Source organism: Camarhynchus parvulus, chromosome 5 (assembly GCF_901933205.1).
Source record: "Camarhynchus parvulus chromosome 5, STF_HiC, whole genome shotgun sequence".
Taxonomy (NCBI): domain Eukaryota; kingdom Metazoa; phylum Chordata; class Aves; order Passeriformes; family Thraupidae; genus Camarhynchus; species Camarhynchus parvulus.
Genome location: NC_044575.1, coordinates 38,529,193 through 38,544,256, shown reverse-complemented (window position 1 = coordinate 38,544,256; position 15,064 = coordinate 38,529,193). Strand labels below are relative to the sequence as shown.

General features: G+C 54.0%; 1 protein-coding gene across 1 annotated transcript; it reads right to left on the bottom strand.

Moving 5' to 3' along the window:
- Nucleotides 1-3,373: 3,373 nt before the first annotated feature.
- VRTN (vertebrae development associated) lies at nt 3,374-9,088 on the bottom strand. The gene is made up of 2 exons (XM_030949865.1): nt 8,971-9,088; nt 3,374-5,558 (listed from the first exon to the last, which is right to left on the bottom strand). The coding sequence occupies exon 2, from the start codon at nt 5,555-5,557 to the stop codon at nt 3,530-3,532; it is 2,028 nt and encodes a 675-aa protein (XP_030805725.1). The 5' UTR covers nt 5,558; nt 8,971-9,088; the 3' UTR covers nt 3,374-3,529.
- Between the last annotated feature and the right edge of the window lie 5,976 nt (nt 9,089-15,064).

Genomic DNA, 15,064 nt, shown 5'->3' with positions numbered 1-15,064 from the left:
GGTGGCTCTGGCTTCTCTATCTTGCTGCTGTTACTTCTCTACTCTGATGATCCCAGGGAAGCACAGGAGCTATCCTGTGAAATGCAACCCTTCTGCCACCTTGATGTGCTTTTAAGACCAACCCTATTGCTCTTCACACCAACAAACAAACTGCCTGTGCAAAATCTGGAGGCAAAGCCATGCTTGAGCTAACATGTATCAGCTAAATGTCCCAAAGCTTTGCTTGGGCATAATCAACAATTCCCACAGCACCTGGGCAGGCTCTGCTGCACTGCACTGCCCACCTTCCACACTCCTCCCAGGGACGCAATGAGATGCCTTAGCGGCAGGGCAGAGGAGAGCCCCAAATTACAGGTAAGCTAAAGGCTGGTCCCTGTGTGCTTTGCAGCCCCCCAGCTTCTTTTCAGTCACCTTTTAATTTTCATCTCTTCTGGGGTCAGTATTTATAAGCACCTGTCTGCGACAGAGTTGAGGTGACACCTGAGCTAAAGCTCACTGCCCAGGTGCAAAGGGGCACCATGCACCACCCGGTGCCTGGCACTGTGATGTGGAGCAGCAGAGCCTGCCTCAAACTCACCTCCCAGCACCAGCCCAGTGTGATAGCAGCATGACATTTACCAATCAATTGCTACCATTTCCCCCCATTTAAACTGTGCTCAGCCACAAATGACATCAATAATGAACAAGCACTCACCATTTAGGTGGTGCCAGCAGGCAGTGATCCAACATGGCCTGCTGCCATCAAGGCAAAGGGAGGGAAATGAGTATTATTGTCCCCCCATGCCCCACCCAGGCATCCAGCTAAGGGCAAGGAAAATATTACACCTAGATCTCTTCATCAGGGCTCCTAAAAATTGTCTTGCAAAGGGTTGTGGAACCCAGTACCCACAAGAGGTTCATCCTGCAACTGGCCACGTGTGATGCATGCAGCACTCCCAGTTCAGGGAGAGTTGGGTGATGTGAAGCAGAAACTATTCCTTCACTCTGCAGAGCACTGGACACACCACAAAGGCTCTCCCAGGCTCTCCTGATGCCCACCTGCCCCCAGCAGCACCTGACCACTACCCCTTGTGCTGTGCCATGCTGATGGATGCCCCAGCCCTGCTGTCAGGCACAGGCTGCCCCAGCCTCATGGCCATCCAAACAAGGCCCATGTTGGCACCAGCCACTATCAGAAAACCCACCCTTCCTGCTGCTTCCCTTGGCTCAGGCATGGCAGAGAACACTGGGGGGGGGGGGTCTTCCATCCATTTTCACAGCTGCTGCCACAGCCACCACACTGCTGCTGAAAGCAGCTATCTCCAGCCTCCAGCAGTTTGGAGACATAGGTAATCTTTCTGCAGTAATTACCAGCTCAGTCCCTTAGAGGAGTTCATGGATGAGTCCTCCCTGGCAGCTAATTACTTCAATTACTTCCTGACACAGAGCCCAGGGCTCTCTGCAGCAGCACACAGCGCTGCTTGGCAGCTCCCTGCTCCTTATGTGTCTCCCTTCCCAAAACAGCAAGTGCCCCAGAACGCCTCCTCTGGGACCACAGAGGACGTGCTGGGCTGGATGGGCAGTGGTGAGACCCCACCATCACCAAGGACAAGGAGCTAAATGGTTTCTCAGACATGCCCCAGATCCTGGTTCAACATGGCTGCCCCACCACAGAACAAGTCTGAGCACCCCTTTCTCCTGCCAGGCTGCTGCAGAAGAAAGCTCAGCAGACCTTTCTAGCATAGGGCCCCTCTGCCTGGGAGGCTCACAGGGAGTGAAGCCAGACTACTTCAGGAACAGGACCGGGCTGCAGCCAGTGACAGGTTCCAGACACCTTAAGGAAAAGCAAGTTATTTGTGTGCAGTTTTGGGAGGTGGGGCAGAGCAGGAGGGTGGATTTGGGACAGACACACCACATGTGTTATGGCATCTCCTCTTAATGTGGTCACCAAAGCTCCTAATGCCCTGTCAAAGGCCTGAGAGTAAGACAAGAGTCAGTCCTGCTGACCCTGTAAATGCAGAGCTTGGGAAGCTCTCCCCCCACATCTGCAGGTTGCTCTGAGTTCTGACAGCTTCCTGGGAAGCAAGACCAGGTACTGCAGTTGGTGACAGCCAGCGGTACCAGCCAGCCCTAGACATCATCCTAGAGCTTAGTCCTGCACAGCCATGCTGACAGACACCACAGGAGAACTCACACGCTAAGGGGATGAAGGTTTTTGGAGTCAGGCAGAGCCCTCCTCAGTCTTACACCTCAAGATGCTCACAGGGCAGAGATACAAGAGGTGGTTTCAGCCTCCCAGTACACCACCACCACTTCAGGGCAGGGCACCAACAACCTCAGACACTGTCTGTGCACCCCTGCTGTCACACAGGGCTGGGCACACTGGGTTATCTCCAGCCTTGCATCTGTTCTGGAAAGCAAGCCTTAGGCTCCTACCAGGGAAAGCACAGCTCCAGCCAGGCCTCCAGAGAGGCAACATCAAGCAGCAGACACTCCCCACCAGGAACCAGAAGAGGACCTTCTCAGGAACAGTGATTGCGGTGTGCACAGTCTCTCCTGCCCATTCAACAGTTTCAGAAAGAAGACAGGGAGGGGAAAAAAGCCTTGCCTAGAAATCATGCAGTGAGAGTGAGAAACCACACAGGACAAGGAGTGGAAGAGTCTTTATTGTTTTGGTTTCTTACAAGTGAGAAATACGCATCCATGTTGCTTGCAGCACAGCACAGGGGATGCAGGGCACACAAGTTGCAGTCTCTCTGCATTCTCCTAGACTTCAGGAAGAGAGACCCTAGAAAAAGTAGGGTAGCTGCCAGCTGAGAGAATAAAGGTTTGTGTGAAATGTGATTGCTACAAGACCTGAAAGGTCAGGGACAGCTTCTCCAGGGCCTGCAAAAGACACTGACTCCTAGCTTAGCATTCCCAGCATACCGATTACAGTGAGGACACAAACAAGTCCCCTCATCTACCAGTCTCTGCTCCATCTAGGAAAGATCAGGGCAGCCAGAGGCAGGTATTACAAGTAAGAGCCTCACTCATCCCAAATGAAGCTTTTATTCTCCTTAGCTGGGAAAAGCCCAAAGATGCTTCTTACATAAAGCTGAGCACTTCCCAAACCTCACCTACAGCTGAGCCACTACTACTCTGCTCACTGATGAGATGCTAGGCACCTCCATGCTCATCCTGAACATCCACATTACTCATTCAAGCAACTGCCTGGGGCAGAGAGACTTTCACATCCATCTCATGAGGCCCAGCAACATCCCATGACACTGGCACAGTATTACCTCCCTTGCTCATCCTCTGAGCACAAAGAAAGGAAAATTACCTGGCCCCTCTCCCTTGGGATACTCAATGCCTTCTCCTTCCACTCCTCCAGCCTCTGGCAATAGGCACTACAAGGATGCTCCCATACCTGATTGAACCACACAAAAAAGAAAGCCAGAGACTAGGAACAAAACAAAACCAAACCAGAACAAAAATCAGCGAGGCCCCAACCTGGGCACTGCACCATAGGGCCAAAGGGCACATCAGCAGAGGAGCTGTGGCCAGCTCAGGCATCCACCAACGTCAGCCCATCGTGCAGGGCGCGCTTCCACATGTAATAGGTGGAGCGGGCCGTGAGTGGGAAGCGGGCACTGAACTCCTTGTAGGTTGGGAAGGTCTTCGACTCAAAGCGCTGCTGCAGGAACAGCTTGGCCTGTGCCTTGAACTGGGCAGTGGCAATCACATCCATCACAAACATCCCGCTGCTGGCTCTCTCCGACACGGCATAGCCCGAAATGCTGGTGTTGCACGGCACAGCAGGCACTGGCTTATCTGTGTGCTTCGTGGCTACTTCCACATGGCACTGAGGTTTGAGGCCTGGCTCTGCTCTTGGAGGTGCCAGGGAAGCCACACGGTTCAATGGCAGGCTGGAGCTGCTCCAGGGCAGGCGATGCTGCCACATGGTTTGGCCACTGCCCTTCCAAAACCAGTAGGCTGTGGAGGAGAGAGATGGATAGCGCAGGCGGTACTTGCAGAACGGCAGCTGCCATTGCTGGACCTGCCTCCTGGCCACATCTCGCAGCTGCTTTCTCCAGCACAGAGAAGGATGGAGCTGCAGCAGACTCCTGGATGCTGGTTGGTCTCCATTCCGTCTCTTCCTAACAGGGACACTGCTTGGCTTCAACTGCAGGAATGGCTTTCCTATAGCTAGAGTTTTCTGGTTATCCAAGGGTGACTGGGGGTGTTTGAAGTTGGGGTTCTCCTTGATCGCTTTTCTTCGCCAGTTATAGTAAGTGGACCTGGAGATGCCTGGGAAGCTGCGTTTGAAGCATCTGTAAGGCACCAGAGTGTTCATGGAAATGCATTTCTCCAGGTAGGATTTGGCTCCTTGCATAAAGATTCCTGCTTGAATGGGATCTGGGGAAGTACTTGGGGATTTTAAGCTCCCCTGTGGATTTCTTTGCTCATTCACATCAGCCTTTTTTGGGACAACCCTGTGAAGTTCCTGCAAGCTGTGGGCGTCCGACAGAGCAGAGGTATCACCATTGACTGTGCTCTGCATCTCATGCTTCCAGGCATAGTATGTGGATCGGGAGATTTCTGGAAACATTTGTCGGAAGTGCTGGAGGGGGATTACATTGCCCTCCTGAAAGCAGGACTGCAGGAAGTGTTTAGCTGCAAACCTGGCAGCCGCTTTCTGCCGGTGCTCCCGAGACTGGCGCTTCCAGCGGTAGAAGGTGCTCTTGGTAATGCTGTAGCGGTCACGCAGGTTGGAGTAGGTCAGCTGGGGGTCACTGTTCAGCAGCTCAAGGGTCTTCATGGGCTGGACAGGAGGCTCTGGTGAAGGTATTGTGGGTTCCAGCTCCTCCAGACCAACCACAGCCACAAAATACTGTGCTTTGAAGACCTGCCGGGAGAGCTGCTGCCCTGACCACATGATGTGTAGCGTGGAAGTTCGTGGGCCACACTTCCTGGGCCGGATCAGCCGGTTAAAATAGGGTCGGATCTTCAAGTTGCTCATGGGATAGATAGAGTAGATGTTACACTGCAGTACTGAGGCAAGAGCGTAGACATGCCACATGTTGGCAAAGGTGCCAGGAAAACAGGTAGCTTTGATATCAGCATCAAAGATGGCTTCCAGGATAGCCATGGGGAGGCTGGTCATCTCCGGGGTCTCCTCAGTGCAGAGGGAGTAGCGGGCAGCCTGCAGCATCACTTTGGAATCAATCATGCCATTCAAGTAGTATTGTTTGTGCAGCAGCATCTCCACCACAGTTCGCACCTGCAGCTCCAGGCTGAGGCTGGGGTTGCCCCAGAGCAGCACGCTAGCAGCCTCAAAGAGGCGGTTTCCCTCACCCTTGCAAACGAGAGGCAGCATGTTACTTGGGGCATCCTCAGGATAGAGGCTCCTGGCTACCCGGTCAACCTCCAGCTCCTCTTGGAACTGACTTCCACAATAACCAGGCAGGGAGAAAGATGACAAGGTCCTCTCTGCCTCCAGCGCAGCACTGGTGAGGCCCTCCAGACCAAAGCATTCGGTGGCTTCCTGTAGCTCCTGCAGCACAGACTGCACCAGCTGGTGCCTCTGGATCATCCTGAAGGATGGCAAAAATAAGGAAGTCACTGGAGATGAAGACATTGCACACTCCAGACTGGCAGTGACCTGGCCTCCAAATCCAGCTCCTGACCAAAGGATAGGATGGGGGAAAAATGTAGAGGAAAGGCCACCATGCACATTGCAAGGACAAAGGAGGAAGCTCCAGTCCTCACCAGGCAGACCCGGGAATGGAACAGCTCAGCTTGCTCACCAGTGACCTCCTGTGGGCAGCACATATGGCACACAGCCTCCACTAGTCTAAGCAGAATTAAGGAGGGACTGCACCCATGGGGTGGGAAGCCAGGTCACCTCCTACCACTGCATACCTGGTTTTGGCCTGGCATCACTCCTACACCCACCTCTCCCTCTAGTGGTTCCATCATTTCCATTTTACTACTCTCCTAGGTGCACCCAGGGAAAAGTTTCCCTCAAAGGGAAAATGTCATCGCTGCAGGAAAGAACCTGTGACAGAACCACCCTGCATGGGGCCATGGACGCACCTGGCTCAAGCTCAACAGAAGAAGGGGCAAGGAGCTTGCCTTCTCCCTCGGAGCAGGGCACTGCAGCTGCACCCATTGCATGCACCAAAAACTGCCACAGAACCTTGGATAGAAGTGACAGAGCCAGCCCAAGCCATGGCTACGCTACCTGAGCCAACACCAGATGCCACTTGCTGCTCAGCCGACACACACCACCAGCTAAGGAGAAGGCACAAAAGGAGGGCTTCTCTTGGATGAGCTACCAGGCAGGAGGCAACCCAAAAGTACAGACAGAGTGCAAGCACTGAGTCGGTACTACAGAGTCTTTATGGAGTACTCCTCCCTGCCTGAGCCGGTCCCAGTCCTATCCTGCCTCCCTCTGCATGCCCGTTCCCACTCATGAAATACAAAGGGTCAAAGCTTTGTATTTCTACTGGATTCCACATAGGAATCCAGAAGTTTTGTTCAGCTTTTGGATTCCCATGTGGTTCTATCCCCAGCACTCCTTTCATGATGGCTGCATGGGTCTTAGCTCCAGCTTCATCAGTGCAGCCCTCTTCAGCATCCTTTCACAGTCAGGCAGCTCAGGCCTGTCCCCAGCCAGCCTACTCTCCCCCCTTATTTGGGCCAGTTTTCTCTCAGGGACCACAACACCTCACTCAAGAAGCCAAATCTCCCCCATTTTCTCCTAATCTTCATTCTCATATCATGCCTACTATGTACAGCATCACTTTGCAGCCTGCTCAGTTCACAGCCCAGCAGAGCTCACCTTCTCTCAACACTTCACAGGTACGACTATGCACTCACAGCTCTGTGGGTACATGAGGAACAGCAGAAGCAGAAAAAGCAGCAGCTGTACAGTAAAGCAGATGTCCAGCCAGAACTCTCCCAGTTTTCAGCCCTGCTGCAGATATGGTTATTAGTGCTGTAACATCTATGGCCCCTGGCCTGAACAAACCACACGAGGTGCCACAGAATCACACAGACACATAGAAATTCTTCATCACAAGGAGCCTCTGTGCTGCTGCGTCTGCCCCTTGCCTTTAATCAGATGACAGGTAGTCACCAATTGCATCCCTTCCCCTGCTCCAAACTTCTCCACAATCTCCTGCATGTCAGAGGCCAGAACGTTTTACAGCTGCTCCCACAGCTGTAGGGCATCAGTTACTAGAGACAAACACAGGAGAATGCACACAGCTGTGAAGCAGGGAAGATAAACCTGTCCTAAAATCCTGGTCTGAGAAGGTATGGAATTGTCACTTCAGGTCAGATCTACACTGTTATTTTCCTAGAAGTCTGTAGAAATTTTGACTAAGCCTACATTAAGTGACATGAGCTTGAGGAGCTGAAACAAAGGCACAACTCAGGAAAACTATAGGGCTGAGAGAGCCCAAGTCCTCCCTCTCTGTGGTCTGTCAAATGCTTTAGGAGCCAGCCAGCTCCCCTTGCAGCAGCCAAGCTCTGCTGAGCCCTGTCCCACCAGAAGAGCCAAGAAAGACAAGACAGACATTTTTCACCCGGAAGAGGATGAGGACATAGTTGATATAGACTAGAAAGCATCAGCAACAACCCCGGTATTTCTGTCCTAGTTGGCATTTCCCAGCCCCTCATAGACTGAGAAAGAGCTGGAGGCACAGCTAATGGCGATTAATCCTTTTCTTCAGCAATAAATTCACAGCCTCAATGTCATTGTCAGCTCCTGCGTCCCAGAGCAATCCTAAGGCAAAACCCACAGCTGAATCAGCAGCAGGGAACTCCTGGGGCAGGTGGAGAGAGGCTTGGGGAAATCAGAACCAGAAGTCAGAAAAGCCAGGGGGCTTGGTTCATGGCCAGATCAAACCCAGCAGCTCTCAGCACAGAGGACCTGATGCAAAGGGAACGCTTCTCCCTGCACAGCCCCAGGGAAGCATGCAGAACACGACAGACAAGTGTTCACTAAACCACCTCAGCACCAAGAAGTAACCAAGGGAGCTTTTTGCTGCTGATAAAGGTTTTACCTAACCTGGCCACTTTTGCATTGTAACAGATAAGAAACAGCTGCAGGTCACGTTCCCTCACCTAAACTGATGGGCTGGTGGCATCCAGTAGTGCAAGTTCCCCCAGCCAGTCCCAAAAATGCTCCCACCAGCAGGAATCCAGGAGACTTCAGCCCCAACTGCCCAAGACCCCAGGTACCCCAGAGGAGCAGGGGTGTTCATGCACCCCAGCCCGCCTGGGTAAAGCGGTTCACTGCCCAGCCCCAGCTGCGGGTTCACACCACCCCAGTGGTACAGGTTCTCATTTGAGAGGAGAATATTTGAACCAGCGGGACCGTACGGCAGGAGCACAGAAGTGGTAGCCTCCAGCAGCTGTCTAGGCTAGAAATATCACCGGAGGAGCTCCAGGGGCAAGCAGCAAAGGCAGCAGGATGCCTGCTCCATCTGCCAACATCCACAGATCCACCGAAGCTCACAAACGGGGCGTCGCTCAACGGGAGAGGGAAAAGCCTCAGACCCACCTTAACCTAGGCCGAAGCGCCGCAGCCAAGTCCGGCTTCGTCCGCCCCTCGGACGGGGGCACTGAGCGCTCGGTGCGGGCGGCGCCTGACAGACACCCCCAGCCCCGGCACCCGCGGCTGCCTACGCCTCTCCCGAAGGCGGCGGAGGCGGCTCCGTGCGGCTGCCCCGCGACGGGGCCGGCCCCGCACCCCGGGTGGGAGCACAGGCGGCCGCTCCCCTCGCCAGGAGACAAAGGGACACACAGCCCCGGGCCGGGGGAGAGGCCGCCGGTGCCCGGGTAGCTGCGGAGCGGAGACCGAGGGCAGAAGGCGACTGGACGCCCGCCCGCCCGGGGATGGTGCCGCCACAGCGGGACAGCCCGCGGCTTTGGAGGGGATGGCGAGGAGCCGAGGAGCCACGGCCCCGACGGCGCCCAGCACGGCTCGGCACTCACCTGACTCCGCGGGTCAAGTCACGCCCAGCCCGCACCCTGGGCCGCCCCGCACCTTTAAGGGCGGCGGCAGGAAGCGGCGCGGAGCCGCGGCCGCCCCGGTGCCAGCCCCGCAGTGACCCCCGGGAGCGGGCGGCCGCGTGCGGCGCCGGGCCGGGCCGAGCCGGGCCGGGCCGCCCCTCCCCTCCTCTCCTCTCCCCGCCGGCCCCCGCCCTCCCCTCCCCCGCCAGGAAGCGGGCCATCCCCGCGGCCCCGACCCAGATGAAAGCGGAGCGGGCCGGGGGTCACTTCCAAAGCTAAAGTGATAATGGCCATTGTGCCGCCGCCGCCGCACTTAAAGGGCCCGCCGCCTCCGGCCGCCCTGCCCCGCTGCGCCCCGGAGCGCCCAGGCACCCCGCGCCCCAAAGCATCCTCCTGCCCCTCATCCCGCCCGCATGCCTTGAGCCGCATGGCGAGTGGCGGAGCCCACTGGGGCCACGGGGTGGGAGCTGGGCGCCTGCCTGCGCCATCGTGTCCCACGGCGAGCAGGCATGTCCCGGGTGAGTGGCACTGCAGCCCAAGCAAGGCTTGGCACAGCCTGTATCTGTGTCTGCGCCCTTCTCCTGGCTTGTTCCTGACGAGGCCATGGTCCTTCTGTCCTGCTAGCTAGGACATGCCCTTTCCTCTCTCTTTCCCAAGTGGAGCCCTTTCACCAGCAAGGCCAGGCTGGTGGGACCCTTGGGCTTCTAAGGCAGACAAAGCTGCCCGTCAAAACCTTATCATTTGTCTGTGGGAGGCACCCAAATTATAGAAACCTTTTCCCTGTCCTCAGCTCTGGACAGCCTTACATCTGCCTGCGGATGCCTGGCCCTCAGTGGAGCTGTCTTTCCCCCCATTATCTCTGCCCGGCTGTCTCCTCAGCCTAATCTCAGGGCCGAGATCCCCCTCCTTAACTCCCGCTCTCACAATGGCTTCATCCTGTCTCTTGGCATCACGTGAGGCTGTGCAAACAGCCAGCACATCAGGCACCTCGCTCCAGCATCGATCCAGCATTGCTAAGTTGTCAACACCACCTCCACCCTATGGCCTCTGCACATGTCTAGAGCTCTAGAGCTTCCTCCAGAACCTGTCTCGTCCCAACCTACACCACCCCAAAACAGGAGCCCAAGGAGCCCATCTGGTCTTGGGTGTGAGGCCTGGGTGCATTTTAATGACGGGGGTCATAGTTTGGTCAAGAGGGAAGAGCTGGGATCTTCGCTAACTGCATCAGTATTTCCATGTCCCCTGTGTGTGTGTAGCTCTGGTTGCAGGCAGTATCTAGTCTCCTCTCCCTCTCCCCAGCCTATCCCTGGGGACCAGCCTGAAACCTGCCACAATTGCTCCAAATCCAGTGAGGGGCACAAAGTAACTCCTGATGCCACAGACAGCAAGGGTTTCCTGCCCCACACGCCTCTGCCCTTGGGGAACCTCACTGTGGCACTCATTTCTGCTGCAGCATTTGGCAATGAGAGGGCAGGAGGGCTCACAGAGACACCATGTATAGGATTCCTGGGCAATTCAGGAAGCAACCAAACACAGATATTTCAAAGGCTAAATGTGCCCAGCTCCCTCTCCTGCTGCCTTTGCTTACACCGCAGTCCAGGGGCAAGCATTGCTGCACAAATCAAGGCATACCTTCACTGCCCTGCAGCACATTTCCCTGAGCATTTTTTCCCACTTCTCTTGTCTCACATTTGATCCCAGGAATGCAGGGAGGGTTTGACCGGAGGAAAGGGCTCCCTGGAAGCTGTGGACAGGCTGATTGAGTCTTCCCAGCCTCAGTTAGGAGTCATCATCCCAGGTGACACTGAACCCCGGCCTTCAGGACTCAAAGAGGTCACTCTCACTGGACCCAGAGAAGCTACAGTGCAAGGAAGAGAGACCTAAAGCATTCCCTGGTGAGCTTTATCCCCTTCAGACAATCTTTCAAAGCCAGCTCCACTCTCTCTATCAACCTGTCCAGTCTTGGCTCTTTTCCCCTCTGGCAGGCTGGTGTTCATATCCACAGCTGCTGAGCTTCCCTTCTCATCCTTCATCCTTTTAACTTCTTTGGTTGCAAATGCAAAGCGGTGCTCACAGGGCAGTGAGACACTGGTAAATGCCAGAGTCAGCAGGGTCAGTGATTAACATAGGAGCTGGAAAACACACAAAGAGACAGCTTGGGCAGTTCTGTTATGCAGATGACTGCACACACCCGCTTCCAGCTTATAAACAAGTAGTTAGCATTTTTCTGTTCCTTGGAGGAGTTCAGTGGGGGACCAGCGTGCTTCCTGCTTTGGTTCAGGATGCTTCATCATTACAACCATGGAGACCTTTGCAGCTTAGCTATAGCTGCCAGAAGCTTTTCTGTCTGTTGGGTTTTAACCTGCCTGCTTGCAGCCCGTTCTCTCCCAGACAAGGCTCAGAGAAAAGGTGCAGAAATGTCCGGCTGTGGGGGGTCTCCAGGCACGTGCTGTAGGGCAAGTTTTACTGCTCCAGGTTTGGGCACAGAGCTTTCTCCCAAGTCATTAACAACCTCTTTCTTTAACAGATAGACTTCTTGAGACATCATGAGGATGTCTCAAGGACTTAGTGCTCAGTTCTTGTATAATAAAGCAGGGCTTGCACTAGTTCTGTCACTGGAATGTGGCAATCTTGACAGTGTCACACATGGGGACAACATTTAAACACTCATCTATCCACCCCATCAAGAAAGTTCTCCAGTCCCACTCCTAGGGGACCTCCAGGAGTAGAGGGAGTCAGAGCACACTGCCTACTGCAGGGCTGTCCATGGCTGGACCAGATGAGACTATTCAGAGAGGATGGGATGTAACTGAAACACCTGGGCAGCCAAATGCCATTTGGGGCAGGTCAGACTGTGGATCAGTTGCCAAAACCACTTCTGGAGCTGGAAAAGGTTGACCCACACTACTTTATGACCTATTTATATTCTATACATAGGCTAAATTGGCACATCCATCCTCTTAAAGTTATTGCTGGTACCCTGGCTTCTGTTTTCCCCACCTTTCTTGCTCCAGAGCACTGCAGAATTTGAATCTCTCCAGGGAGTCAGGGGAGATGGGACTGTAGAGGGGCTGATGGAAATGAGAGCATGGGAGCTCCTAGGAGGGTCCTAAGTGTCTACTGTCTTGGCTGCTTTCTCTCCTGTGCCTTGCATTGCTCCACAAGGAAAGAGCAATGAGCAGAGCTTGCAGCCTGAACTGGCAAGAGAAATCAGATTGCTGCAGCTGCAGTATGCCCACCAGTCTTAGGGAGAAGGAGGTTCAAGGCGTTCTGCTGCAATATTGCCCAAGAGGGACCTGAAAAACATGAAGTCCACTCAATTTTTGTAGTAACTTGTTTACTGTGAATGATAGAAGTCCTGTTTTGGCATTCACATTGTCTGGTACTTCCCATTCCCAGGCCTGAAACCACCTTTGACCCACTGCCTCATGTCTGTGCTGAAGCCCTTACAGTGATGCTCAGAGAGCAATGGTTGGGCTCTGCAGAGAAGTCCTGTGGGGCACCCTCTGGTCTGTGCATGCCTGGGACAGTGCTGGACCGGCAGACAGGTCTGCTTCAATCATACTGAAAGGGAAACTAACAAACTATATGAAGTTTTCAGCCAGGAGTAGCAGAGCTGGAGTGATTAAATTATAAATAGGAGATGATGTGAGGAAAAAATCTATTTAGTGGTGCTGAAGTGAGAACTGGCAGGCAGGGATATTCAAGTGCATCAACCTCAGCAAGGGACAACAATTAACAGGAGTGACTTCAGCTGAGAAAAAAAGGAGCAACACAGACACAGAAGTATTTGGCTTGAACTTGAAGACAGCTTAAGGGCAAGGCCCAGTCAGGAGTTTAATCTCCCAAGGGAAGTGGGGAACTTGCCTACACATTAGATCCCACCTTGGACAAGAAACTGAAGGCCCCTAAGTCTCTCTCACACCCTATAGTCCTCTTCCTTTGAAGTGAATCAGAACTCAGGGTCGTTCCCCATCGTCCAGCACTCATCAGTGCCATCTCCTTCCCATCCTGCAGAGAACACCAAGGGCTGTCATTTCTGTTCTCCTCTCTCCAACTTAAAATAACTCCTTGTGGGACATGGGGACATCAGTGCTGTCTTCTGAGAGCCACTCCCTGTCCCTCTCCTAATGGTTACTGCTTCCTAGTTCATCTCCTGGGTCATGTTCAGCACTGACCAGTCTAATGCACCAGGACACATGGGAGAGCCAGATCTGCCTGATGGCCGCCCTGGGGAACCTTGAGAGCAGGTCCCATCTCTAATTCACCTCTGCTCATCTCGGGGCTCTTTTCCCTTCTGGCTTCTGCCCAACTGGGGTCCCTTTCTCTTCCCATTCTGTGAGATAGGGGGAAAGTTTGAACTTGGTGTTGGCACTGTGCTCTTGCTCCACGAGGCCTCTGTGAGGCTCCCAGGTGCACAGGAGGACATTAAATGTGAAACAGCAAGTGAAGTACCATAGCACTGAGCAAGGACTAGGAGTCCTGGCCTCATCCTGTGGTCCTGGCCATAGGTGGGAGAGTGGGGGAGAGCTGGGAACTGAAGGAGATTCAAAGTCAAGATCAAAGCATTTCCCTCTGAAGCCCTAACACTCTCCTTCCCTCCCACTTGCACATAAAAGCACTCTGCCCTCAGCGGGCTCTCCTCTGGGGAGGGTGGGTGGGTGGAGGAGGGGTCCCTTCCCCCCCTTTTTTTTTTCCTGTGTTACTAATAATTCTTCTTATAGGTGAAATGCCGAAAATCCTTGACCTCTCCTCCCCCATGCCTGCTTCTTACCCAGATCCAAAGGGCCCAAAGCCGTTTCAATGACTATGAGTTCATGGCAGACCTGGCCTGCTTCGGGGGTGTTACCAGCCAATGCCAGCATGGGGGAGATGCAGCAAGCAAACCCTTTGAAGTGTACAGTAGAAAGATACTGTTAGAGGCAAAGCACAAGGAAGGAGGATTGAAAAGAAAGCAGAGCAGTTTGGCCCACAGGAGGGGGAAAGGCTAATTAAGACACAGAGTGTGGAGAAGGAAAAGGCAGAATCATTAAGATATCACAGCAGGAGCCCGTGGTGCGGCTCCATGGAGGTTTAAGCCGTGCTGAGCCTGGCCTATGCTGTTTGCTCCCCCTCGGTTTCCCATTCCCACTCTCTGCTTTGGGGTGGCACAGGAGTGTGAGGGACTCTGTCAGTCAGTTCAGCTTGCTGATCCAGCTGAAAATTAGCTGGTTTAGGTCACACCCTAATACAGACAGAGCTGAAACTCAGGATGGGAGTTTTTATTACCCCTTCCTTACTAATGATCTGCTGGAGGGCTAAAGCTTTTAGGTGATCCCACACTGAAGAAGCTGCAAGCTCCGGTGAGGACAGGTACCTATGAGGGGACTTGAAATTGGAAACATGGGCAGGAAACGGTGGATTCAGTTTTGGAAAGCCCAGGAAGGGGATAATCTTCTGGCAGTGCTTCATTACGCAACATCACAAAGGCAGCAGCATTAAGGAAGACCTGGGAAGGAGGGAAAGCAAACTACAGATTCAAGGCTGCAGTTTCGCGTTTCTTGATGACAGAAGCTGCTGCGTGCTTCTGAGGACACCCAGGACCACTTACCACACAAAGGCAGCAAAAGATGGGTTTGTCAGGCTTCTCCCTGCATCCCAGCTTCAGGCCAGCAGGCAGAGAGGGACCACAGGGAAATGGAAACATAGAGGGGCAGTGGGGAACGACGTGAGCCAGGGGCAGGGAGGCCAGGTATGCAGGAGGATCTGGCTTCCTTCACTGGTCCAGGGCAGGGCAAAAATGCATGGAACATGCAGGGGAGGATGGGGGATGGGATGTTTCACACCTAGCAAGCAGGAGCAGATGGGGCTGCGGTTAAACACCACAAGGAATTAACTTGCACTGCCTCAAGGAGCCCAGGACGCAGCAAGCCAGGCCCAGCTCTCCCTTCCCTGGATTCATGGCATACACTTCGGTGACAGGTTAGCAATGCAGAGGGGGTTTCTCGTGGGTCTGTAGCTAGTCAGGGAGCTGAGATATGGCCCTTCAGTGCAAACAGACCCATAAAACTTTGCTCAAGTTGTGATTCCCCAGTCC